Raw genomic sequence first — 25,077 nt, 5'->3', positions numbered from 1 at the left:
TTTAGGGTTAGGTAATGGTAATCTCACTTCTCAGCAAATTGCAATGAATTCGTATTTCCTCTTTTGGTTAATGAGTTGATTTAGACTCACTCACCTGCAAAAACATTTGTATAAACCATCATAATAGCAGAGCCTAATGAAGATTAGTTGGATATGGTTATCAATCATGCAAACCCAACAACCCAATCTTAAGAGCTTCAAAATTTCAGGATATTTGGAACTCAGATCAACCACAATATTGAAAGAGTTTCTTGTTTAAGAAGAAGCAAATTAAGGCAGAAATTAAAGAGAACAGATAAAGTGAAAACATGATTGGAATAAGAATCACAGCAACCCAAACTTGTTCTACCCTCTACTGTTTTTTCATGGAATCCCTGTGTTGTCCCTTCGTACGCATGCCCAGAAAGTAACGAAAAATGATCCAATCTACCAAGGACTCAGGTAACGCATTAAACAGAGTGGTCTGTATTGAATGTGGCCAGTACGGCACACACATATGTTCATACCCAATCCATCTCAAGCTGGCCCTGCTGTACTCTTCTGCTGATGGTGTAAACAAGTTAGTTTTCTTTATCTTAGACATCTTCGTCGCCACAAGTAGAGGAACCTAAACATTCCAAATAATCCAAAACAGTTAGAAAAATGTCTTCTCTACCTGAAAAAAGCAAATTTTGAATTATACCTGACACTGCACATCAATCCCATTTAACTTGCATTCCGAATAGAGACACTTCGATAAATGATGAACGTAACTGCAACAACAAGACCTAGAGTAGATTAGGTAGCAGAAATGCAGAAATATTTGAAGGATTTTAGGGTACCCAGATAAGGCTTACGCTTTGGTGGCAGCATAAACAGAGACAAGTGGATACGAAGGTGTCGCAGTGACTGAACCTGAACCTATATTGATAATGGCACCTTTCTTCCTCTGAAGCATTCCAGGAAGAACAACTTTGGTCACTCGATTCATGGCTTCTACATTTACCTGAATCACATCTTTAAGCAATTCTTCATCTACTTCATGTAAGAATCTTGCGTAAGGGTAAGCAACCCCAGCGCAGTTCACTAGAATCCCAATTTCCAACCCTTGGATAGCTTTCCTGATGAGTTCGATTCCATCTGATAGATCATCGGCCAAGTCAACGACGACATTCCTGATCTGGGTACCAACATGTCTAGCCTTAATGGCATCAGACACACCCTTGAGCTTCTCAGGATTGCGGCCCACCAAAACCAAATTAAGATTTCTCTCGGCCAACTCGAAGGCCAAGCTCTTTCCGATTCCATCTGTAGGACCAGTAACAAGTGCCCAAGAACCGTAATTTTTGAGATCTTTCGCCGGTCTCAGGAAGTAGATGTAAAACCATCTAAGGGAAGCTATGGTGGATTTGATCACTGCGAGGAAACCCAGAATCAAGGGCACCAAAACCCAAAATGGCTGAGCTTTGATCTGCTCGCCGACACAGAGCTCCATCTTTCTTTCAGCCGAGATTCACTGGGAGCGACCGAGAATGGATAGATTAAGCACAATCACCATGGCGTGCGATCGAGTTAGTTCATGATTTAACGTTCACCGAAACAAGAATTTAAGTCTACCCAAAAAAAAAATTAAAGGATGAGGGTTTGATGAGTACCACGCTTAGTGTGAGTATTTTCTTTTTTGCGTTTTTGCTTAGGTGCAACGGCTGCACATGCAGCCAACAGCTCTATATACAGCTGTATGTGCACCTTAATTCGAGACCTTTTAATCCAATGGCTCAGATGTTGGATGAGTGTACGGCTGCCCATCCAGCCTTTGGCTACAAGTGCAGCCGCTGCATTTTCGGGGCATTACTTGATTGGTATACATTAAATGCGCATCACCTGCTTCAACCGTACCCGTCTTAGAAGTGATTGAAAAAGAGATGGTACAGTTGAAATTGTTCCCTTTCCTAATCCTACAAAATTAAGGTTGAAAAAGGAATGGACAGTTGAAATTGTTCCCTTTCCTAATCGTACAAAATTAATATGTATTAATCAACAAGAGTGATGGTTGATGAGTGAAAACAGATGTCCTCTAAACCTCATTGAGGGATTTACTCTAGATTACCTCAGATGTTGGGGAGCATTATATGGCCTGGGCCCCAGAGTCCACGTCTAAATATTGATAACATAATTTAAAGATAAAACCCTAATAATGGATTTAATATCAGCTCCACACAATATCTATGATGAAAAATCACAAAGAAAGCACGGTGAGGTGATCTAAAATCTTGAAGTATGGAACCAATTAGGATGATTTTCTTTCTTTCTTTTAATAAGGGAACTTCTAGACTTGCCAACTTGATGAAACTTTTTGATGTTGATGTTATAGAGCATTAATCCTAGTTGGAATCATCCTGAATTAGCGGGTAAATGCATGGAACACAATCATATTCTATTTTACTCTTTCTAGGTAAGAATGGAACAAAATTGGGGGTACAACAAGAAAACCCTTGTTTTTTTTTTTTTTTGGTAAACAACAAGAAAACCCTTGTTCCTTTCAAAGCAATCAATTTTCTCCACTCAACCTACTGGTATTTTCATTTTCTTACACTCATACATGGTTGACACGGGAGATGGCTCACCTACGAATTGGGTGGAGAAGATCTCCGCTGCGTCAGACCTATTGTGAAGGTACAAGATAAATGAACAGCCCGCCTAAATTGAAAAGATTTTAACTCCATCCAAAATTAGATGAAACTGAAATAGAATAGGTCCCTTTCTCCCACCTACTCTTTGTTTTAAAATAATGTCGTACACGCAAAAAGAGTGGGGAAAATTTAAGATGCGCAATCTCAAGATTCTCAAAAATACACAATAAGTCAACATAAACTTATGATAAACCATGTTTTCACCCTGATCTAAGAAAGTGTCTTAGATGACTTGGTCACACTTGACAAGTATGATATATATTTTCCAAAGCAACAATGTAAATACATTTTAACTTTTCAGGGTAAAGTTGCATATAAGGAATACTTAGATTATATACTCATTTATTACAAGAACAACATAAAAACTCTTAAAAAAGTAGTACATAATAAGGCCAAAGATACTAGTCCAAAAGAGTATGTATGCATGACTTTTATCTATTGATGATGATTTATTACCACATTGATACAAAGTTGGAAAAAGCATTTTCTTCTCGTACTTATCTTCCATTTGTGAAGTCCAAATTGTTTTATTTTTAGAGAGGCTCGAACGAACTAGTGAAAGCCTTTAAGGCAACACAAAAATAGTGAAACATGGATTATAAGACCTCTTCTAGCAGCTCCCTAACTGATCTTAGCTTCATGATCATGTAGTTTGGCCTCGTTATTCAGTTTCTTCTTAGAAACCTGAATTTGCCCCTGTACTCGCATGGCGTATAAGTATTTAAACCAAAGCCAATCGATCAATGACTCTGGCAACGCATGCATTAGGCTGGTCTGTATAGAATGTGTCCAATATGGCATACATGTATGATCGTATCCAATCCATCGTATGCTCGCCTTACTGTATTTCTCCGGTGATGGTGTCAACCAGTTAGTTTTCTTCAACCGTGACATCTTTGTTGCCACCAGCAGAGGTATCTGATGGGCAAAATAAAAGCAGATGTATCTGAGGATCCAACAAGATCAATCAATTGAACAACGATATTCAATGTACACAGTATTGTGAGTGTACATGAAAGAGTACATGGTGGTGATGTACATGCAGATTCTCATGAAACGTACCTGGCACTGTACATCAATCCCATTCAATTTGCACTCCACAGAGAGGTTTTTTGACAATTGATGCAGGTAACTGCAAACCAGCACAAACACTTAATTATGGTTGATCACCCAGAAACAATAAAATGCATGTTATGTGCCTAATGAAGCCTAATTCGGTGTACGGGCGCTAGATTGAGTCAACCAGAACAGATTCAGAGCTTTTGGCATAGTAGTCAAATACCAACAGCAGCAGCATATATGCAAAAAAATGGAAGCACAGAGCAGTAACTTACGCTTTGGTGGCACCATAAACAGTGACAAGTGGATATGAAGAAGTGGCAATGACTGAACCTGAACCTATAATCACAATGGCGCCTCTCTTCCTCTGTAGCATTCCAGGAAGAACGGTTCTTGTGACCATATTAGCAGCTTCCACGTTTACCTGAATCACATCCTTAAGCAACTGTTCATCCACTTCATGGAAGAACTTGGCATAGGGGTAAGCAGTACCAGCGCAGTTCACCAGAACACCAACATCCAACCCTTGAATAGCTTCATTGATCCTTTGAATGCCCTCTGTTAGGTCACCAGCCAAGTCAAACACCACATTTCTGATCTGGGTTTCACTATAGAGGGACTTGATGGCATCTGACACACCATTCAGCTTCTGAGGATTGCGACCCACCAACACCAAATTTAGTTTCTTCCGGGCCAACTCAAAGGCTAAGCCCTTTCCAATACCGTCTGTAGCACCAGTCACGAGTGCCCAAGAACCATATTTCTTGAGATCCTTTGCAGGTCTCAAGAAGTAAACATAAACCCACATGATGGACGCTAATGCAGACTTGAGCACCAGGAAGAAGCCTACAATGAAAGGCAACACAACCCAAAAGGGCTGAGCTTTTATGTGCTCCACCATACAAAGCTCCATCTTCTTCCCTTCTCCTTCTTGGTGGGATTCGATTTGGACAGATTAAATAGCGAAGTCCAACTAAAGAAACCAATTTCTGCATTCAGTTGTTTCAATATTTACCTACTGATCTGTTCTCGTTACCTTCCTCTGGTTTAATGATGAATTTATTGAATCTCTCAGGTTAGCTTCAACTACCAAACTCCCAACTACAAAACAGTGGGTTGAGTGAAGTCAAGCATGACCGTATTGCATGACTGTGATGTGCGAATCCAGTATTCCAACCCCAAATTTCCAATATGATAAAGAACGGGAGAGGCCAGTCTCCCTCAGTGCTACAGAGGAATCGAAGAGAGAACCTAGCACCACTATGATACTATCCCTATGGGATGTGGGCTATCTATCTAATTAATGTGCCAGCTCCGACACAAAAATCATTTGTACTAGCAAAAAATCGTGGGAGTTGGGACTCGTTGATTATTGAATGTGATAAATTTAAGTACAGGCTATTGATTGTTGAGTGTCATAGATGTTAGGGTACTAGCTATTGATGTCAGTGTGTGTGGGTGGCCCTTTACGGGAAAAAAAAGTACCAAAATGTGGGGTGGTTTGCCATTTTGGAGAAGACAAGAGTTGGGTAGATTAAGAGCAATTAGTTGGGGAAGTTGGATTTTCTACAATTAGTCCTACGTAGTTTTCCTTATTTTTTTCACTTATTTTTTCTTCTCAAAATTAAAAATTAAAGTTTAAGATAAAAATTATGGGTATAATGTCATTCTTAATCATTAAACACCTAGTTTTAAGGAATAAAAAGTTAAATTTAATTAAAAATTAACTCACAATCCATGAATTACTCCTTATTTATTCTCTCATATTTTTCATTCCTATATATTCTCTCTTGAATTTCCTCTTTTATTTTCTATTTTTTCTTAGTTTTTTATCTCACACACCTCATAAAACATTAGACATTAGAGTAGTTAGTAGGCATTAGAGTTTTCCTAAATCTTCTCTAGAATTATCAAGTATTCACTCTTTCTTTCTCAAATTATTCCTCTCTCTCATTCAAGATTTTTCTACTATTCTTTTCTGAAAACATAATTGAATTTTTTTTTCTTTGTTATTTATTTCTCCTAAAAATTCAATTCTACTAATATCAATTTAAATCTCTATTAGAATTCAACCATTATTTTATCAAATCTAATCATAATTCATAATCATTGATTTTTTTTAATCCCTAAACTTTTTCCTAAAATTTCAATTCTTATTAATAGAAGTTTAGAATTTCAGCCATTAATTTTATCAGATCTGATCAAGTTTTTGAATCTCTAAACTTTCGATTCCTACTAATAGCAATTTAAATTTTATTAATTGGATGTTTAGAATTTCAACCATTAATATTATTAGATCTAATATAGACTGTTTTCCCCATATTTAATTAATAGACTTCAAATCTATCTTTTTTCCTACAATTTCTCCCACAATTTCTTTCCTACTTTTTTCTTTCATGTTTTTTAAGTTTTTCTCTCACAATTTTAGCCCATATGCTTTATTTCAAAATATTTTTTATAATATACTTATAATTGTGTTATTTATATTTCAATTCTCTTATTAATTTATTTAAATTTTTAATGGGACCCCACGTCTAAATATAATAAAAATAATTCATAGGTGGAACCCACAGTAGGTCACACATTTGCCCACATAATATGTATGGTAAAAAAACATTAGTGCTTGTCAGAGAGGTGATTCAAACTCATTATTTGGCCCCCCAATATTCAATCCTGGCTCCGTCCCTAACCACAACCATATACAGAGTGGGCACAAGTAGAGGATCCACACTCTTAGTTGGGGTGTTTTAGTCTCAAAAGTTAGTTTTTTCTTTCCTAAGTGGCAGGAAAATTAGGTTTTGACACCCCTCACACCACTTCACCATATAAGGCACCTCTGCCACTTATCCGCGATGGAGAGGATCCCAACTCTTACTACAATACCCTACCCCAACTTTCATCGCTAAGCTTCAATTCAGTAATATTTGACCCGTGAACCTGTGCTGTTACCCAAGAACAGCAATTGATGGACTTACTTAACCTTCAGGGATTAGGCAAGTTTCGACCCATGTATACTCCCTTCTTTTTGGACCCATATATACTGTCTACAAGCAATTAATAATGGTTAAAAAGCTGGTTCTCTTTTCTTTCTCTGAGTTATAGAGATGCATATTCATACCAACGGGGGTTGGTCCAAGTGGTAAGCAGCTTGGTTCACTTAAGCAAGGTTCCGGTATCGAATCCTTGTGGATGCAAAAAATTCCCGCTGGGAGACTCACCCACCACAGCCATGTGTGCAACGCAGGTCAAACACCGGTTTATAAAAAACCAGGGTTGGCAAACCCCAAAAAAAAAAAAATGCATATTTACTAAATTGACTTGAAATGTTCGAGCTAAATTGTTGCATTTCTTTTTATCAGAACTGTTAAACAAATTCAATTTGAACAGTACACTGCAATTTTGATAGGAGTATTATTATATAGGGTTTCTAAATTATTTTCCTTCTTATATTAGACGTCTGGTTGTACATTCTCCAGTTGCCATTTTGCTTTACTCAGGAATCTTACAAACACTACAAGAATGTAAAATCAATTACCAAACCCACTGGGAAATGCGTTGCCATCTGCTACCTCACATACTGCTTCTCTAGTAAGCTTCCACAGAATGCCAAGTCAAAACGCTCCTCAGGAGGATCTCCAATGCAATCGAAGACAGCATCTGCATTCAAGAAGTCCTCATCTGCCGTGTAACTGCAACCAACCACAAAAAACAACGTTTGTGAAAATAGTTGAATCATCAGTAATCAACCAAAACATTACATGATTTACATGAAATAAAATAGAATTTCCCATCTATATGGCCTGATAACAAAGATTTCTTTTTTATTTTATAAAAGTAGAAATGAACTCACCCGCTTTTTGTTATTATGCATGTCATGCCAGCAGCCTTAGCAGCTGCAAGACCAATGGTGCTGTCCTCTACCACCACGCAACTGTCAAGAATGAATAAATGTATTTACATGTTAATCTTTCAAAGCCATTTCACCCAAAGCAAATGGACTCTGCAAATAAAATGAGTTAGCAACTGGTTAAACACATACACTACACTAGTATACTATGTCTTAGATTTTTGAATCGCATCTTGGTAATTACAAACAGTGTCAATTGCCTTTATCATAATATAAGGAGTACCTTGATGGTTCAACACCCAGTGTAGTGGCTGCTAATTGGTAGATCGCCTGCCAAAAACAATGTAGGTTACTAACAAAAGCTACAAACATGGAGGTCAAAAAGCACAAATGGAATCATCTTCCTGTACCTCTATCATTGAAGAGAAAACAGCATAGAAAACCAAAATTCTTGGCCATTAAATGAATTAGGAAGTGATAAAAATACCGGATCAGGCTTCTTCCGAGGAACCACATCTCCTGCAAATATATCAATCTTCTCTGCCCGCTGAGGACCCAACAAGCAGGAAACTATAGCAGAGACCTGAGAATAGCATTAAAATGGCAGAAGTTAGTCTAAATTATCAAATTCATATGGTTCTGCAACAACCTAGCTTATCAGACAAAGAACCACAATGAAAATAGGATTATGCTGTTGTTCATTTTATCAAACAAAACCACTTTATATCAGCTCTCACTCTCCCTAACATTTCTTCATGGTATGACAAAGACTGAGTGTATGTAACTCAAATCAAGGTAAACAGAATATATCATGCTTCTAAGCTTCTTGGATCAACAGTACATGCTTGGTATAAGAATATGTCTCCTTCAGTGTAATAAACACCGGATCCATCAAAGGTTACACAGTTGCAATATTTCAAATATTCTTGCTGGGGAGCTCCCACAGGCTTGATACAGTTCGATGAGGTGGCACCTCATCTTCATTTAAATATGCTTCAAGTACAAGCAAATAAAATAATAGGACCTGATTATGCATACCGCCTTCTCATTTGAAGTACTGCACACTGCTACTTTGACCCCATTTTTCAATGCTTGATCAATCAGCCTGTAAAAGTCCAATGACAGAAGTTGAATTCACCACAGAGATTGAGCCTTAGTATGATAAATCACTTAAGTACACTCTACCAGATGTTCAACTTCAAGGAGGTTTCCCCACTTTTTCGAGGTTCTTTGGTAATAATGTTCTTCTTTCATCCCCCCAAAAAAAGGGAAAATAATATCTGTTGATATTTCTGCCAAAGACTTCCACAGTTCCATAGCAAAGGCAGCAAAGCATAAAGATGGTTTCTTTATTCATCCAAAATTTGTTTGCATTAAACAGTAGAACTGTTGCTATAAGTATGAACAACAACCTGTCAACTTGCTTAAATGATGAAAAATAGAACCTCACTTTTACTTTTTAATTGACAACATACATGAAAAATACTGTTATTGACGCTCAACAATAGATTTTGAGTAGAAAATAGGGAGCCTCTGAAGCAAAAGGTATTCTTATGGCACTAGGCATACATAAAACTTGAAATTATTAGAAAACTGAAGCTCAAATTGAACCTATGCATTTCTAAAAAATGCCAACACGATTGAGTAGAAAACTAGTGCACTAAAACCTCTCCAAAACTATATATTAGTAGAACCAACTGTTGTTTGCATCCAACATATTGGCATGACAAGTGCTGCAATCAATGGGGTTCAATTCTAAATACAAAATCAAGAATTAATCCAATGTACAAAGAAGAGGGAGAACAAAAATAGTAACTAACTTTGCAACACCAGGTCGAAGGGGAAGCAGCTTCTTTTCAATAAGAGCCATAAATAATTCGGTCTTCCTCTTATGGAGTGAAGCAATAAAATCTTTTCTTTCTCCTTCACCCTTTGGAGCTTTTTCTGGCCAACCGGTCTTGTTGAAGTAGGCTGTCATCCTAAAATGAACAGGGATGAAGTAAGAAACTAATTCATTGATAAATTGATAGATAACAACAGAAAAATGAAAAGTCTCCTCTAAAATAAGCACCATTCATTAATATAGAAAACCTGGTAAAAGATCTTCAAACTATAAATTCCATGAAAGGATCGAACTCAACAAATTTCTTTCTATGTTAATAAACGTTCAACTTGGGATCATATGAAATGAAAGAAAAACCAATCAACGCTTCAGGGGGGTGGAGCTCCAGTGTGAATGTACCTCTCTTTTCCACCTCCAATTTTGAGCAATTCGCCATACAAATCAACATCCCACACAACACCCAGTTCTTTCTGTTAGATCAGTGCAAATTGTTAGATCTGAGCAAATTTTCTAAGCGAGCAAGCATCGAAAATCATGAAAGAACAAACCCAATAAAGTGTAATATATGCAGCAGAGTCCGTACAACATGATGGGAGTGAAATCGACGGTAGATTATTGAAGATGACAATTAAGAAAATGTAAAGCGAAAAGCAATCCTACTTCAGCGAAAGTGTCATTGAAAGAAACCCGGTGACCATCCTTCTCTGTGTCGACGAGTACACCATCACAATCAAAGAGAAGAGCCGACGGAAGAGAAGAAGTTGCAGAACAGAAAACGCCCTTATACCCTCTCAGTGGTGTTGTTTTACTTCTAGCGCCTAAAGCTCTCCCTTTCAGAGAAGAAGCAAAGCTACTCTCATGGAAGCGAAGGTAGGAAAGAGATTTCTTGTTCGTCAGTGATGCCAAAGCAGACGCAGGAGATACAGAGCATCTCGACCCACTACGATTCGTCGAATCGGATAAACAATAAGGAGACACGAGAGTCGAAGTCCCTGAAGCCATTATTAGAAAACCTGCAACGAAACCGCGATACTCTACTCTCTCAGCATTTTCGTTTTGCTTTGCTTTGGTTCTCTTTTAACGGCTTTATATCCAAATTCCAACTACTCTATCCACCAAAGCGCCACAAATACCAGTGTTGTATATTGCGCACCCCAGCGCACTTTAAATTTTCGCGCCGGACAAAAAAAACCATTGAGGAATGTAATCTGCCACATGGACCAGGCCCATGGGCCTGTTTTGTCGATTCTCTGAGGGTTCATACGTTCACGGCCCATTTGATCAACGAAACTGCAGCTAGCTGTGGGTGTAGACCTTCAGTTGCGGCCACTCTTGCAAAGTGGGCCCAGCCTTTAATAATATTTTATTTACTCAAAAAAAAAATTTTGGTAGATTACACTGGAAATACAAATGATCATCTGGTCTGGCATTACACCAAAAGACTGCACTAGAAACAAGAGTTTCAAATTACATTTACAGTGTAGTATTTATTATTTCTTTCCATCTAAAATATATATGCACACACAGAGTGATCTCTTTGCCCACTTCATAATTTTGATAGCCTGACTACTTTCTTTCTAATCCACTTTCATTTCTTTCAGCCACTGTACTGCTCAGTTCGCGAACAAAGGTAGGGGAACAAGACCAAACTTCAATGTTCAATAAGACGTGATCCAGCAGGCCCCCATTTAAAGTGCTCTGGGTTGAGTGGCTCAATCACGGATGTCGAACTAGCACCTTGAACCTTTTGAGGGATGTCCTTGGCAAAAATGATTGTCAGCACCATCAGCAGAGCTCATCTTAGAACAGCAGTCCAAACCAATCACTTGTCCCATAAGCTCCTGGTCTTCTGATTTTGATTGAGAATCTTCTTTGAACTTCATGAAGAACACAGATGACCAATAATCTTTCACCAAGTTCTTCAAAAGCACAAGAAAATCTTAGGAAATGTCCGGAAACCACAACAAAAAGTTCAATAGAGAGCAAACTCACACTATGCAAACAAGTTAGCACGTACCATTTTCATCAGCTGTACTAGTTCATTTATAGCACCACTAAAGAGATCCGGGTGAGCCAGATCAGAAGTACCCAGTATTTCTTGTTTGGTTCGGTGTGATATGTTGACTTCCATTGCTACACCTACAACTCAAAGGATTGCACAATATCACCAGAGTAGGCCCACAGCAAGTTACAAGGTTTCAAAGGAACAAGAGAAAGTGCAGTGAGGCTCCAAAGTCCAATAAATAGATAATACATAATTTGACCGGCACCCAAACGGGCTGAGTTGACATGGATCGAAAGATAAAACTCAGCCAACACTTAATTTTTCTCTCAAGAAAAATCGGCAGTCCAACCGAGCAGGCAATGCTATTATTGCCCATGGACTACAAATGCAAGTATAATTCAGAGCAAAAATTCCAACTGAAAACTAATTAGAATTAGGAAATTTCTAAAGTCTTTTGACTACATCTCAGTTTCCTATGTCCGTTGGAATCTTGTATTTGAGGCCCATGCTCTACCTCAGGCAGTGTCATAGGCTTCCTTTGCAATCTCTACGGTCTAGCCAGGGCACCCACTACCAATTTAGTCAGATGTGTGCTGAGTGGAGCTGCTTTGGCAACCCTCTTGTTCTTGTTCATTGTGATTGCTTGAAGCTCTTGTCTTGGGAGCTTTAGCAGTTTCCTCTTTTGGTTAATAGTATTTCCAGTGTAATCTACCAAAAAAGAATTTAATGAACTTTTTTTCCTGCAGGGTGTCTTATCTCTATAACCAGCTACAATTATCATTAATCCAAGAAGGTACTCTGATCTCAAACCGATCCCAAAAATTACATGAGACTATCCTAACAATAGATTGTCGCCTGCTATGAGGACGAAGATATGGCTCATCCAAGGACCAAGAGGGCAAGAAGATTGGGTGAACTGGGTCAATAGAAGTTAATAATTGATTTCAAGATAAGATATTTTCATTAGTGACTTTCTCTACAGTTTCCTTTTTGGATGAATAAACTATAATTACCAAGCCCCAAAAGGGGAAATGCATATACAAAGGAAAACGAGGGGGGTGGAAAGAACCAGCCTTCAAGAGGGAGTTGGAGGGAAGAGACTAAACCCAGTTAACAACAATAAGCCAATTCCTTGGGTATCCATGACAGGAGGGTGGGAAACTAACTGAACCCTGGAGGAGACATCAAAGTAGATGGCTTTTCAAATCATGTCCAAAGACCTACAATTGGAAGTCCATCTCCTAACATATGCTCCCACCAAAAGCGATGGAAAGTAGCACCAAAAACTATCTTGGCTAGGCGGTCACAAATAAGTAGAATCTGAAAACGATCTCATAACCAGACTAATCTCGAACAAAACCAAAGAAGTGTCTAGAGGGGGCCAAATGAAGGAAAGGGCTTTTCCTTAAAAGAGAGACCGCAAAGGGGCAAGAGAAAAACAGGTGGTCAATGTCCTCTAAACCATTCCAACAAAAGATACACCTAGGATTAACAGAGATGTGGCAGCAAATAAAAAAAAGCTTGTTGGAAAGGCCAAGGCTAAGGGCTCTCCAGAGGGTGAGGAAATGACATGCAATGTTAGTAGTGTAATACTTGGAACCAAATTTTGTAATAAAAAAAGAAGAGATCATACCAGCAATTATGTATTTCTCAATAATGTGTCGTGCCATGTACACCCTGCTTACAGAGTCATTAACAGGGATTTTACTAAGTTCATGCACTTCATCATAGAAATGTACACTTTCCCCAGCCAAACAACTGCAAAAGTGGGAAGAAAAAAGACATTACGAAAAAATTTTCCACTTAAGGCATGGACCATTAAGGATCAGGTCTTGTGTGGCTCGAAACAAAACTTCAAAATAAGAGGCAAAAAGACATAACCTGTTAGCGAAGGCCATGAATGATTGACGAAACTGTCTGTTCAGAAGAAGCTTCTCCAGTGGTTCATTAAGATTTAACGCTGGTGTTGGTTCCTTCTGTAGTAGGTCACCATCTGCTACACCTAAAGCCCTGCCCATTGAATCAAACTCCCATGGTTCCCTTCTCCGCAAGCTCACTTGTGAAAGCATAGGTTGAGAAATTGACATTGAGAAGAAAGCAAGTACTAGAACACTTGCCTGTGGGAAAACAGCAGAAATTAAAAATGAGTGAGCAAGTAGAAGCATATTACTCAAAAGATCCATCATATAAAAGACGAAAGATGTATAGATTTTGTTTTACGAAATTCATTTGAAAGCTGCCACGTGCTCAGAATAAGAGGGAATAAAGGCACACCATCAGTAGTAGCAGAAATCTGGAGGCTACTTGAACGGATGGGGTATCTTCTTGGACTTCATTCAAAATGTAAGCAGCAACCCATATTCCTGAAGGTAACAATGGGGTTTAAACTGTTAGCTTATGGAGATAGAAAACAACTGACCACTGCTTTAGAGGCACAAATAGAGGATTAAGATAACACTCTCTAACAAGATATCAGTTCGGGGATCACCAAAGTTTCTAGCACATGGGTAGCAATCTTTCATACAAATGCAGATCTCTTCAGACAAAAGAACTAATGAAACTCAGGAAGGGGGAAACAAAAAACATAGAAAGTCCACATTTGGCCATTCCACTGAGAATGTCCTGTCTGTGTCAAGTTAATTAACTTGCATTGGGAGTATAAAGCCAAGATGCAGTGTAGCATTTGGTCAGAAGATGGACAGATGGAGAAACTCTCTCTCCCCAGCACTTTTTTTTTCTCATAAATAATTTAAATAAATAAATAAAAAAAAAAAGGCTTTACGTGGTAAATTATCTGGAAGTCACTCAAAGGCCATAGATATAGATTCAGAAAGGGTAAGATGGTGGAAATGATAATGCTATAGGAATCAGATGTAAGTATAAAACATACAAGAAAAGATGCAGAAATGTACCTACAGCAACCATAGAGACAATTATTCCCCGCAGAAGATCTTTGAATTCATGGAACCTGAACTCAATGTGCTTTAGAGCCCATGTAATTCCCACCAAAATTGTGAGATACAACATGTCCAGGCATACAACTGGGATGATCCAACGATCCCGCATGCGGCATTGAGAGCTCAGAGGCACCCTTGCATGAAAAACTACACAGGAAGTAATTTGTCAGGAAAAAAGCAATTCCTGTGAAACTGCTAAAAGCATGCAACATGGAAAGAGGAGGACACAGAAAGGATAGAATCGATAAATTGGTGAAATGGCACCATCTCCCTTAGCTAAGACTAAGGCACACAAAATCCAAGCATACTACTACGTCCTTCAATTAATATAGCAATTTGAAATTTAGTGAGGAGCCACATCGCATAATGCGGAAGTTTTGTTATTCAGAATATAGAGTGATGAGGAACAGAGAAATTCTGAGGACCTTAAGAATTAGTATTATCGAGGAAAAAGCCTGCCAAATAACATATCTGTTACAGAAAGACCGGTGACAGGGGGAGCGGAGTAAGGTCCAAATAAATTATTAAAACAAAAAAAAGGGCCCCACCAACCACAAAAAGCAAAGACAGGGAGGTAAACGTGCACCAGGGGCCCACAGCGATCTCCCCCACATCCAAGAGAGACACACCGATACTTAGCACAGCGGACTGCTGGGAGTCAAGGTCTCGTCAGCATGTTGTCCTGATGAAGGCTTAGTAATCGACCCTTTGATGCTCCTGTCTCGCTTGTAAATGAAATACCTAGCACTGTCCGTGGTTGTCACAGTGAATCTAGAAAAACAATGGCATGTCAGGGTTTAAAAAACAGACAGGCACACCAAACAAAAATAGCAAGAAAGAAGCTACTGGTCACTAGGTGTTGCCTTGCCAACTATGCCACTGCCATAAGCAATGTCACTCCTAATCCCATCATAGACCTGCAATCCCCAAATTCTCAAAATAAATTAATTAATTAAAAAAATAAAAATAAAATAAAAACAAACAAACTGCAGTATTTCTGCTACTTGATCCTCGAACGAGCGATGAAAATTTGAGGAGCAAAGGAAGGACAGGGCACTAAAGCCATTATCAAAGGTTCCAAAAGACCAAGTCATTCTATCAAGCATCACTAGACCCCACAATTTAAAGAAAAGAACAAATACTGCAAGTTCTGGAGGGAGATGATTTGAGTAGAGAATTGGTTGACAATAGTTTGAAGTGGAAGGTATTTTTCTATATGAAACAAATATATGTATGTTAGAAGCTTCTCAATGAGGAACCAACCAGAGGAAGACCCAAAATGGTCCATCTAAGAGGAAATATGCTGTTAAAAGGAACAAGAAGTAAAGGTCAAGGAAGATGACACGGCCACTTTGGGTAAGACAACAACAAGTTTTACTACAGCAACAGAAATTCATATCAAGCTTCATCTCCTTTTTTTTTTTTTTTTTTTTTTTTTTCTTTTTTTGAGGGGGGGAGGGGATTCCCCACATATTCCAAGACATTTTTTGGGGGATTCCCCACATATTTCAAGACATAGATGAAACGTTGCAGCTTCATATATTTTTTAATTTTGCTTGAGTTGCAAACAAGGAGCAACAAACCCCTGTTAGAGTGCTTTTCTTTTTGCCTTTCTACAGAACTCAAGGGCAAGAAATTCTCAAACACCAGAAAACTTAATGCAGTAGGGTCTTGAAGAGATATATGACAGATTGGGCCTTTTACGTTTTGAATTTCATCATTGTAAACCAAAGTTCACAGGGACAAAGTTAGTACATGGAATTAGTAGTTAATGTTTCAGTTAGATTAGGATCATTAATAATTACAAAGAGTTCCTCTTGAGTTTATTCCCTTCTTGAGTGCATGAGTGACCAGAGATAGTTTAGTAAATCTAGAAAAATTATGTGGTTTATATATATGTAAGATAGCCTCATTGATTAGAAATGATTTGAGTAAAGAATATGAACTTTTTTACAAAAATAAAGGAGATATTCAAAGTTGTAATAAGTTACAACTATAGGGGCATTAAATTGATGAGCCATACGATGAAATTATGGGAGAGAATGATTAAAACCCGTTTGAGACACTTAACTACAGTTACGGAGAACCAATTTGGGTTTATGCCTGGAAGATCTACAACGGAGGCTATTTACCTAATTATGAGACTTATGGAAAGGTATAGAGAATGTAGGAAAGACCTTCATATAGTATTTATTGACCTAGAAAAAACTTATAATAGAGTCCCTAGAGCGTTAATTTGGCAAGTACTAGAGAAAAGAAGTGTTGCAAGTAAATATGTAGATATAGTTAAGGATATGTATGATGGTTCGGTGACAAGTGTTAGAACAGTAGGGAGACAAAGTAATGAATTCCCAATAACAGTTGGGTAACATCAAGTGTCAACTTTAAGCCCATATCTATTTGCACTGGTAATGGATGAATTAACCAAAGACATTCAAAGATGAGGTCCCCTGGTGTATTTTTTTTGCGGATGATATTCTGTTGATTGATGAGACCCAAGTGGGGATTAATACCAAATTAGAATCATGAAGAGTAGCTTTGGAATCAAAAGGCTTTAAAGTTTGTAACTTTAGTCATGATTGGGCAAATGATGAGGTGGTGATACTTGACGATAAAGAGATTCTTAAGAGTGATTGTTTTAGGTACCTAGGTTCAATCATAAATAAAAGAGGTAATTTAGAGGATGAGGTCTCCCAAAGAATTAAAATAGGGTGGATGAAGTGGAGAGGTGTGTCGGGGTCTTATGTGATCGGCGGATTCCATTAAAGCTTAAAAGGAAAATTTTATAGGACCGTTGTTCGACCAGCTATGATGTACGGTGCAGAGTGTTGGGCTGTTAAAAAGAATCATATAGATAAACTCAGTGTAGCAGAAATGAGGATGCTAAGATGGATGAGTGGCAAAACTAGAATGGATAAGATAAGAAATGATCATATTAGAGCTGGTCTGGGAGTTGCTCCCATAAGTGATAAGCTTCGAGAAAGTCGTTTAAGGTGGCATGGCCACGTTCAATGGAGACCTATAAATGCCCTTGTATGGAGAAGTGATATAATCCATATTGAAGGAACTAGAAGAGCTAGGGGTGGACCTAAGATAACCTTAGGAGAAGTGGTGAGAAAGGATATGTATAGCTTAGGCCTTGTATCTAGCATGGCCTCGAACAAAACTGATTGAAGGGCAAAAATCCATGTAGCCAACCCCATTTAGTTGGGACAAGGCTTATTGTTGTTGTTGTTGTTGTAGGTACTGTGCAGAACAAAGGTCCTAAATCTCGATGTTGAGGCCAGTTTCAACCATCCATTAAACCAAGATTTTATTGAACCATATTGGGCTATACATGACTAGTGTTTCAAAATTGCTTTCTCATTTTCTCCTTGTTTCCTCACTAAAAGATCACTCTCATCTCTTTTATTTCCCATTCCACCAACTTATTTCTTCCCTTTGCAATGCAGTTACTTTCTTAAGGTCTAACCACAGATTTGACTATTGGGCCCGCTTGCATCTGAGATCATCTAAATTTTCAGATTTCATTGAAAGAGAATAAACTGATCATGAAAGAACAAGAAACAGCATCAATACTTCAGTTTTGGACCACAAAACTTACATCCAACAAGTTAGAGATAATAGAAACATCAACAAACTTGTTTTAGTTTAACAAGCGTATTAAGATAAATGTTTCACTTAAACATGCTTCTTCTGACATTCAAGTCTGACATCATGGAAAGGATATACAAATAAAGAATACAAGTTCAATTCAACCAGAAAGGTAGTCAAAGGAATATTTCAACATACTTAAAAGTCAAAAGGATATTTCAACATAATAACTCTTACATGAAGCACCAGCAATCCACGGCAAGAGAATCACCGGAAGTAAGATATACGATCTCATTGGTGGTAAATGTCGCCTAAAACAACAGCAAGCAAGTGAAGCAAATTCAGAAATATGACACATGCTAATTTAAACAAGGTATGTAAAAGCAAATGCAGACTGACAGAACAAATAAATCATCAGGTAATCTATGTGAAATAGATACAACATTGGCCTTGTTTCCATTGTCAATAAGCATAGCTCCCATACATAATGTGACCTGGGAGGTTCTAGTGGTTCCCCATCCAATGGGTAAGGCATTGAGGGAAAAATCTGATTTGCAGCAGTTCATAGCCAAGATAAGGATGACGAGTGCCAATACAACAAACCCCCCCCCCCATGCCCCCAGGGGGGGAAGTTAGGCCAAACTCACTTGGTGAATTAGAAGGGAAGTCAGAGTCGAAGGCTTTTGCAGGTACAGCAAATCTAATTTCGCCGGCTAAAAGTAATAGAAAGGCAGTAAAACAGAATAGGGGAAAGACCAACTGAATGTGGATTGGAAACGGTTTGTCAAAAATTTCATTTAGAGTAGTCCCTATATTCATGCTTGCACACATACAGTGTGATATGATTACCGACTACCTTGTGGCTTTTGACTTTTATACAGATTTCAAATCTCATTGCATCTATTCAGAGCTCAATGGCATAAATGAACAAATGGTAAAGAAATAATATATCAGCAGATTTTGTTGATACACAATATTTATTTTCCTTCAAGAGTTCAAGAGTTCAAGAGTTCAAGAGTTCAAGAGATTAGGCCTCCCATGGATCCAACAAAAGAGTAGAATGGGATATGGTAGTGGTAATAAAACAGAATCTGACAATACAGGATTTAAGAAATCATTTGTCTGGGTGGATTGCAATGGATTAATAGAATTCAACGTAATGAAGAAATCAGTAATAATATGGTGCTAACTGTTAAAGATATCCTCTGTCAAACAAAACTTTCTGCTGGGCCCATCAAAGTACCAGAACCAATGGTTGGTTACATACTTGCAAGTACGATATGAAAGCAGGATTTATTAAGTATTCAGGTCCATCATCAATTTGTTGTCTTTAGTATTCACTATAAGAACTCACCTAACAAAAAGGTAGTAGAGTTGGTAAAGCATGGACTATACGACAGCTGATCAGCAGTTCAAATCCTAATGGATATTGGAACCAAAATTGAAAATGCAATCAATCTGTTTTCTTGACTATAAGAACTCACCTAACAAAAAGGTGGTAGAGTTGGTAAGCTTGGACTATGCGACAGCTAATCAGCAGACCAAACCCTAATGGACCTTGGAACCAAACTGAAAATGCAATCCAACTTAGAAAGTTTTTGACATAAATAAATGTTCAATAAGGCACCAAATGCAGGCCCAAAATTAGTAAAATAAAAGATCTTATTATTGACAATAAAAGAACCACCTGCCCAAATATAGCAAGACTGCCACCAATGCCTTCTTTTAAACTTGAAGAAATTGAAGGTAAACTGCATAAAAAATAGCACTTTTCACTTGCAAACAATGGGAAGAGATCCTCAAACCAAAATAAAGATGCAACTGATTAAATAAGACCCCAATCTCACCACTATTGACAACAGCAGATTGAAGCTGGCAAATACTTGAAGTATTAGAAGCCAGAAACCACTGCCTTTTGTATGGGGAACCTTTCGAACAATAAAGGGTAAAATTGAACGCGTAAGGAGCCTGGAAGAGAAGGGGGGAACTAAATGTCAACTTACAGCAGATAATGTTTCAACTTTCAGCAGCATGTTATATTGGACAAAAGGGGGGGGGGAGAGCAAGAAAAAAATGAGAGATAGAGAGAGAAATAAAAATTATAAAACTAACTAACAGCAGAACAGCATATCTTGCACAAATTAAACCTTCCTGAAAAGATCAAAGAAATATTATTCCATACCTTCTGGATTGGTATTTGTTTATATAGATTTTGGGTAAATAAGAACTGAAACTGGCTAACAAACCTAAAGATAAAAGGAAATCCTATAAATGGGAGAAACAGTCCCTTTAGATATCATCTCCACATAAGTAGGAAACATTATCTGCGCACATGCCTATGGAGAACTTCAAGAGTTCAAATAACTTTTAACTGTGCATCTTTTTGTAACCAAGTGGTGAGAAGTTGTAACCGTCTTTTAACGAACCCTTGTCTCATTCTCAGAAGTTCTCAAAGTGGGGAGTAAAAAGTTGTTTTCAAAATAATGTTGAGAGTAGACTTATCATTGGCAGTTGCTTGCATGGTTTTTTCATGCATTAGGGTGCTCCCTTTTCTCTCTCATGCGAAGTGATAGGATTTTACCCTCACTGAGAAATGTTAATACTAAAAAGGTAAGGCCAAAAAAAAAAACCAACAAGGTTACAACTTCTTTTTCCCTGATTTTGGTTACAACTTACACAGTACGAAAATTTCATTCTAGACAACAATGTTCCAAATGGTATTAATAGTTTCGCCAAGCATGTTTAGTTACATAAAAGAAAAATGTTGTCCACACCAAAACAATCATCCAGAAAGCTACTGATGTGAACCAGGTTGACCGCCACCCCCAAAAAATAATTGGGCCCAAAACCCAAACCCAAAAAGCCAATCCAAAGTTGGCAGAATTCCCAAGGGCATTTTGGTCATTTTTCAGCCCCTTTATGGCTCAAGATGGGTCTGGTTGGAACCCCCTCGATCCAAGGGTTATGGATCTTTTTTTTTTTTTTAATTAGAGTTAGTATTTTTTTGAGTTACAAAAGAGTCCAAGTCCATTGTAAGTTAGTAATTTGAGTTGTGTTGGATGTGGTTAGTTTGTGGATAAGATAAAACTCTTTATCAAAGAGGGTTCTTATCTTTTAGGAGTTTGCTTTTAATTGAGATATGTCTTTTATTAGTTAAAAGTCCAAGTTAAAAAGTCTGGGTCAAGTGGCAAGATCCCTGTCTATTAGGGACTCCCACATTGGGTCAAAGTCTTTTAAAGGCTATAAATAGCCTGTTATTTCATTGTAATCTTCAGTCTTGATGAATAAAATTATTGAGTTTATTGCAGCCAGAGTGGTAATGGCAGGGATGCGGGGTTCCTTTGAGGGGGATCCTGCAGTTGTTTAAGTCTACATTCATCAGGGTTTTAAACTTCAGTTCTACAACTCCAGCAAGCAATCTCAAGCCTTCAGGCAATAATTCCAGCAACCAACAAGTAAAAGACCCCCCAACCCTTGCCTTCTCCCTCTTCTGCAGCCCTCTCCCATGCCTCCCCTCCCCCTTCCAACAAGGATCTCCCAGTCCCTTCCCCAACCCCTCCAGCCCTCTTACCCTCCCCTACACCCTGCGACAGCCTCTTCCCCTCCCCCAATTCTCCCTTAGCCTCATGACTCCCCCACCCCTCCCTCCTACCCACAGCAGCTCTAAGACCCCTTCCCCTGCAGATTTCAGATCCCGGCTCCTTAAATCTCTCTTTCTTCTCCCCTTAGGTCGCAACACCCTCTAGGCCTTAAAGCTATAGTTAACTCCTCAGTTAGGCATTGTTTCTCAGCTTCTTAAAATATCTGAGCTTCATCTCCTTCCTTCGAAGAATTCTGCAGAATTTTAGAACTTCTGAAAAACTCCAAGTTTAGGTAATTCAGACCTTCTTAAACCTCTGAATCACTGAACCTTAGCTCTGAAGTTACAGAACCAGCAAGGATAGATCTTAACCCATCTAGCCAAACCACCCAAAACCCTAACTTCTGATTTATGCTAAAGATCCAGAACTGTGTTCACACTATAGCAGAGTTTGAAAGTATTAAATACCTTCTAAACTCTAGGATTTCATTCTTCTTTGCTGGAATTTCCTGGGCAACCCCTAGACCTAGGGAAATCTCAATTCTCCCCTTAACCCTGGACCTGGGTTTACATCAGAAAATAAAAAATATAAAAAAAGGGTCCAATTTGTAGCATAACAGGTTAAATTCAACTTTCCTTGAATGACTACAGTCAGTTCCCTTAACTGAGGATAATATCCTCTGACCACCATTACATTTTCACAAAGCAAATCACCACTCCTATTATATCTTGTTCCCCATAATCTTCCTCTAGAGCACTCTTCTGGTCTGACCTGACTTTCCATAACCATATTATGGTTTGGCCTTGCTAATAATGTTCCTATTTCCGGTATCTTCTCATGCTTGTTTTACCTGCCTCTTGCCTTAAGGACATAATAAACTTTGCTTGGCCAACAAAGTAAAAGAAAATTAATGACACACAATATTGGTACAGTTCAGTGATTGTGCCCTAATGAAAACAAATATGTCATTCTCTGATTTAGGGGACCATTCATAAGCAACAACTAGTTACCCTAGGGTCCTATTATCAAATTGCAGACATTCAATATGTCAGGCATTTATTTGACAAAGGGTCAATAAATTAAAAGGATAAAAAAAATTAAAAAGAGAAATGCTGCCCACACAATCACACGCTCATTAGGTAACTAAGAATCCAAGATTACTGACATACTGAATAAAAGGTTCAAAATCATCCCCAGATTTGAGCTTCCCATTGCAATCAATAAATACCAAACAGCATTGCAGAAACACTTATATCAATAACCATAACATTTAATTAACAAAAAAAAAAGACAACAATAAGATTTCAAAACCCTGAAACCCACTTAGTATATAGTTTTTTTTTTTTTTTTTTTTTTTGTTTGGGGGGGGGGAGGTTAAATTCAGAACCTATTAATTGCTGTGAACAAGTATCAATTCAGATCATTAAATACATTTTTTGAACAGACAATTCAAGTGAAGTCCTACACGTCACAACAAATAAACACTCTCCCTAACGCTCCATCTTGGGTTCACCTTCCTTGCATGAGGAAACTGCTCTGGAGATCGTTCCTGTGGCCGAAACCCCCTCCCCGTTGCTCGCCTCTGGTCGTAAAGGCTGCAGAAGAAGCATTCATGTCCCGAAGGATCACTATCATCCCAACAGAGGCTTCCTAGTCTAGGAGAAAAAAGGAAAAACATAGGACAAAATCCTAGTCTATTTTTTATTTCTTTGCTGCTTTCGTTGTTAAGTTGATGCCTCGTTTGCGCTTGCTTGTTAGCTGACCAGGCTCTGCTTTGGTCTCTTGTATTCTTTCTCCTCCCCCTTTCTCTCCCATTGGTTAGTGAAAATTTTATTTATCCCAATCCCCATAAAAAGTAAAAAAATAAACGCTCTATCCATAAAATATTCATCATGACAACTTCAAATGAAGCGCTAAACGACCTATTAAACACTGAAAATCAGTGTTACGGGCATTCTACTGTCTAGATGGGACCATCAAACACTGAACTCGTATAAAACCGATGGGAATTCAATACAGAAGCATGTCAAACTGAATTCTGAATACACTAATACCTAAAAAGATAAGGGGAAGTATGACACCAGCTTACATGACCATAGCGAGAATGGAAACGGCAATAGCGATGTAATCGCTTGCACAACCTCCATCAATCTCACAATCCGCCATCTCTGCGGAATTTGATTTGGCTTCACGATGCCCCTGCAGAGTGATTTCTACGGTCAGAGCTCGTCAGCCAGTTTGTCAAAAGCACTGTTCACAATATCTTCTTCAGTTCGACTTCAAACCCACACATTTTCATTCTTCCTTCGAAACCTTCTTCTTTCTTTTTCCCTTATTTTCTAATCGTTTGACTAGTCGTGCCTTCACAACTCCGTATTCCGACTGTAACCTCCCAAAATATTTTGACGCAGCCTTTCTGACTGATTTCTCATCCATCGCCATCTCTCGATTAAGAAACTCTAACAGATCAGGAACTGACGACGACGATTCCAATTGCCGCCGACTTCAATCAGATCGATCGTGTTCGCGACTTCGAAAAATAAATATGTTTTAAGAGGCTTTTTGCGGATTTTCTCCAAATATGGACTGAGCTTCAACTCTAATCGATTCTGAATCGAAACATTGCCGTCCCCATCTAGTTCCCGCAACAACTTTTTGTTCTTTTTTCACCCTCAAAAAAAATTATAATAATAATAATATATTATTATTTTTTTCTTTTCTTTTTGGGGTTGCCATAATTTTTTATTCCTTGCATTGCATCATATTGTATCAACTATTTATTATTATAAAGTTTATCCCCAAAATTTTAAAAAAAAAATTTATGCATTATTATAATAAAATAATTTTATATTCTTACAAAACAAAAAAATATATATTTTGTTGTATTACATTGGGTTTGATTGTGGGACTAAATTCACAAGGATCAATATGGATGTAATTATGTATTTTATATGGAGTAGAGTGTGCAATTTTGTATTATTTTATGCTGTCCGAGTGTAAATTCATGCTGTTAGCATCAAAAATTAAAAAATATTTTAATGTATAAGACTAACTCTTTAGGGTCATTTTACTTCATTTGTGGATAATCAAAGTTCAGTATGAAAAGATAAAAAGATGATTATCACTGACTATTTTTTGTTTTTTATGACAAATTATCATAATGATGTTACTTGAGAGCGAGTGTCATTTGTTTATAGTAGGTTCAAGTCATGCCATTTCCACATATGAGACTTTAAAAATTTTCATTATTCGGTTTGTATTATCGTTCACTAGTTTTTTCACTTATGTCATTGTATGTGTCGTATTCAACTTCTTGATCTAATATTATGTGTATTTGCATGTTAGCCATGCATAGTCCTAAGAGTATTTAAAATACTTTTTTTTTTTTTTTGTCTTTTTTAACCCGGTTTATTGTTATTACTATTGATGCAAATAATGGTTGGAGTTCTTCCTTTATCCATCTAATGTCAAATCATTTTTATTGTTTAATTGTTTTAATGCAATTCTTCAATACCTATT

The 25,077-nt window shown here is 37.8% G+C and overlaps 3 protein-coding genes and 1 pseudogene across 6 annotated transcripts; all 4 read right to left on the bottom strand.

The window, feature by feature from the left end:
• Window positions 1-193: 193 nt before the first annotated feature.
• LOC149020100 (very-long-chain 3-oxoacyl-CoA reductase 1-like) lies at window positions 194-1,615 on the bottom strand. Its single transcript, XM_089148149.1, has 3 exons — window positions 837-1,615; window positions 683-752; window positions 194-607 (listed from the first exon to the last, which is right to left on the bottom strand). Exons 1-3 carry the CDS (start codon window positions 1,472-1,474, stop codon window positions 353-355), a joined length of 963 nt encoding a protein of 320 aa, XP_089004275.1. The 5' UTR covers window positions 1,475-1,615; the 3' UTR covers window positions 194-352.
• Window positions 1,616-3,293: 1,678 nt separating this feature from the next.
• Window positions 3,294-4,749, bottom strand: LOC149020099 (very-long-chain 3-oxoacyl-CoA reductase 1 pseudogene; annotated as a pseudogene). The gene is made up of 3 exons (XR_016171989.1): window positions 4,007-4,749; window positions 3,735-3,804; window positions 3,294-3,590 (listed from the first exon to the last, which is right to left on the bottom strand). The product of XR_016171989.1 is annotated as a very-long-chain 3-oxoacyl-CoA reductase 1 pseudogene (transcript).
• Window positions 4,750-7,061: 2,312 nt separating this feature from the next.
• LOC149020098 (Haloacid dehalogenase-like hydrolase (HAD) superfamily protein) lies at window positions 7,062-10,501 on the bottom strand. The gene is made up of 8 exons (XM_089148143.1): window positions 10,082-10,501; window positions 9,821-9,891; window positions 9,399-9,557; window positions 8,617-8,683; window positions 8,066-8,161; window positions 7,862-7,908; window positions 7,582-7,662; window positions 7,062-7,420 (listed from the first exon to the last, which is right to left on the bottom strand). Exons 1-8 carry the CDS (start codon window positions 10,421-10,423, stop codon window positions 7,297-7,299), a joined length of 987 nt encoding a protein of 328 aa, XP_089004269.1. The 5' UTR covers window positions 10,424-10,501; the 3' UTR covers window positions 7,062-7,296.
• Window positions 10,502-10,583: 82 nt separating this feature from the next.
• On the bottom strand, window positions 10,584-24,185 carry LOC149020097 (regulator of G protein signaling 1-like). Of its 3 annotated transcripts, XM_089148140.1 has the most exons (11): window positions 23,648-24,185; window positions 19,825-19,945; window positions 19,665-19,728; window positions 19,462-19,546; window positions 18,215-18,288; window positions 14,339-14,530; window positions 13,701-13,789; window positions 13,308-13,543; window positions 13,060-13,184; window positions 11,439-11,560; window positions 10,584-11,340 (listed from the first exon to the last, which is right to left on the bottom strand). In XM_089148140.1, the coding sequence occupies exons 1-11, from the start codon at window positions 23,722-23,724 to the stop codon at window positions 11,152-11,154; spliced, it is 1,374 nt and encodes a 457-aa protein (XP_089004266.1). In that variant the 5' UTR covers window positions 23,725-24,185; the 3' UTR covers window positions 10,584-11,151. The 3 variants fall into 3 exon arrangements, with proteins under 3 accessions (XP_089004266.1, XP_089004268.1, XP_089004267.1); XM_089148142.1 differs by lacking the exon at window positions 23,648-24,185 and having other exon boundaries at window positions 19,665-19,745; window positions 19,825-19,880; XM_089148141.1 differs by lacking the exons at window positions 10,584-11,340; window positions 11,439-11,560 and adding an exon at window positions 11,566-12,134.
• Window positions 24,186-25,077: the final 892 nt, after the last annotated feature.

This window comes from Hakea prostrata, chromosome 3 (assembly GCF_041222555.1).
Source record: "Hakea prostrata isolate BN-2017 chromosome 3, UWA_Hpros_2, whole genome shotgun sequence".
Lineage (NCBI taxonomy): Eukaryota > Viridiplantae > Streptophyta > Magnoliopsida > Proteales > Proteaceae > Hakea > Hakea prostrata.
Note: the sequence above shows the minus strand (reverse complement) of the source record. Positions and strands in the feature narration are given on the sequence as shown.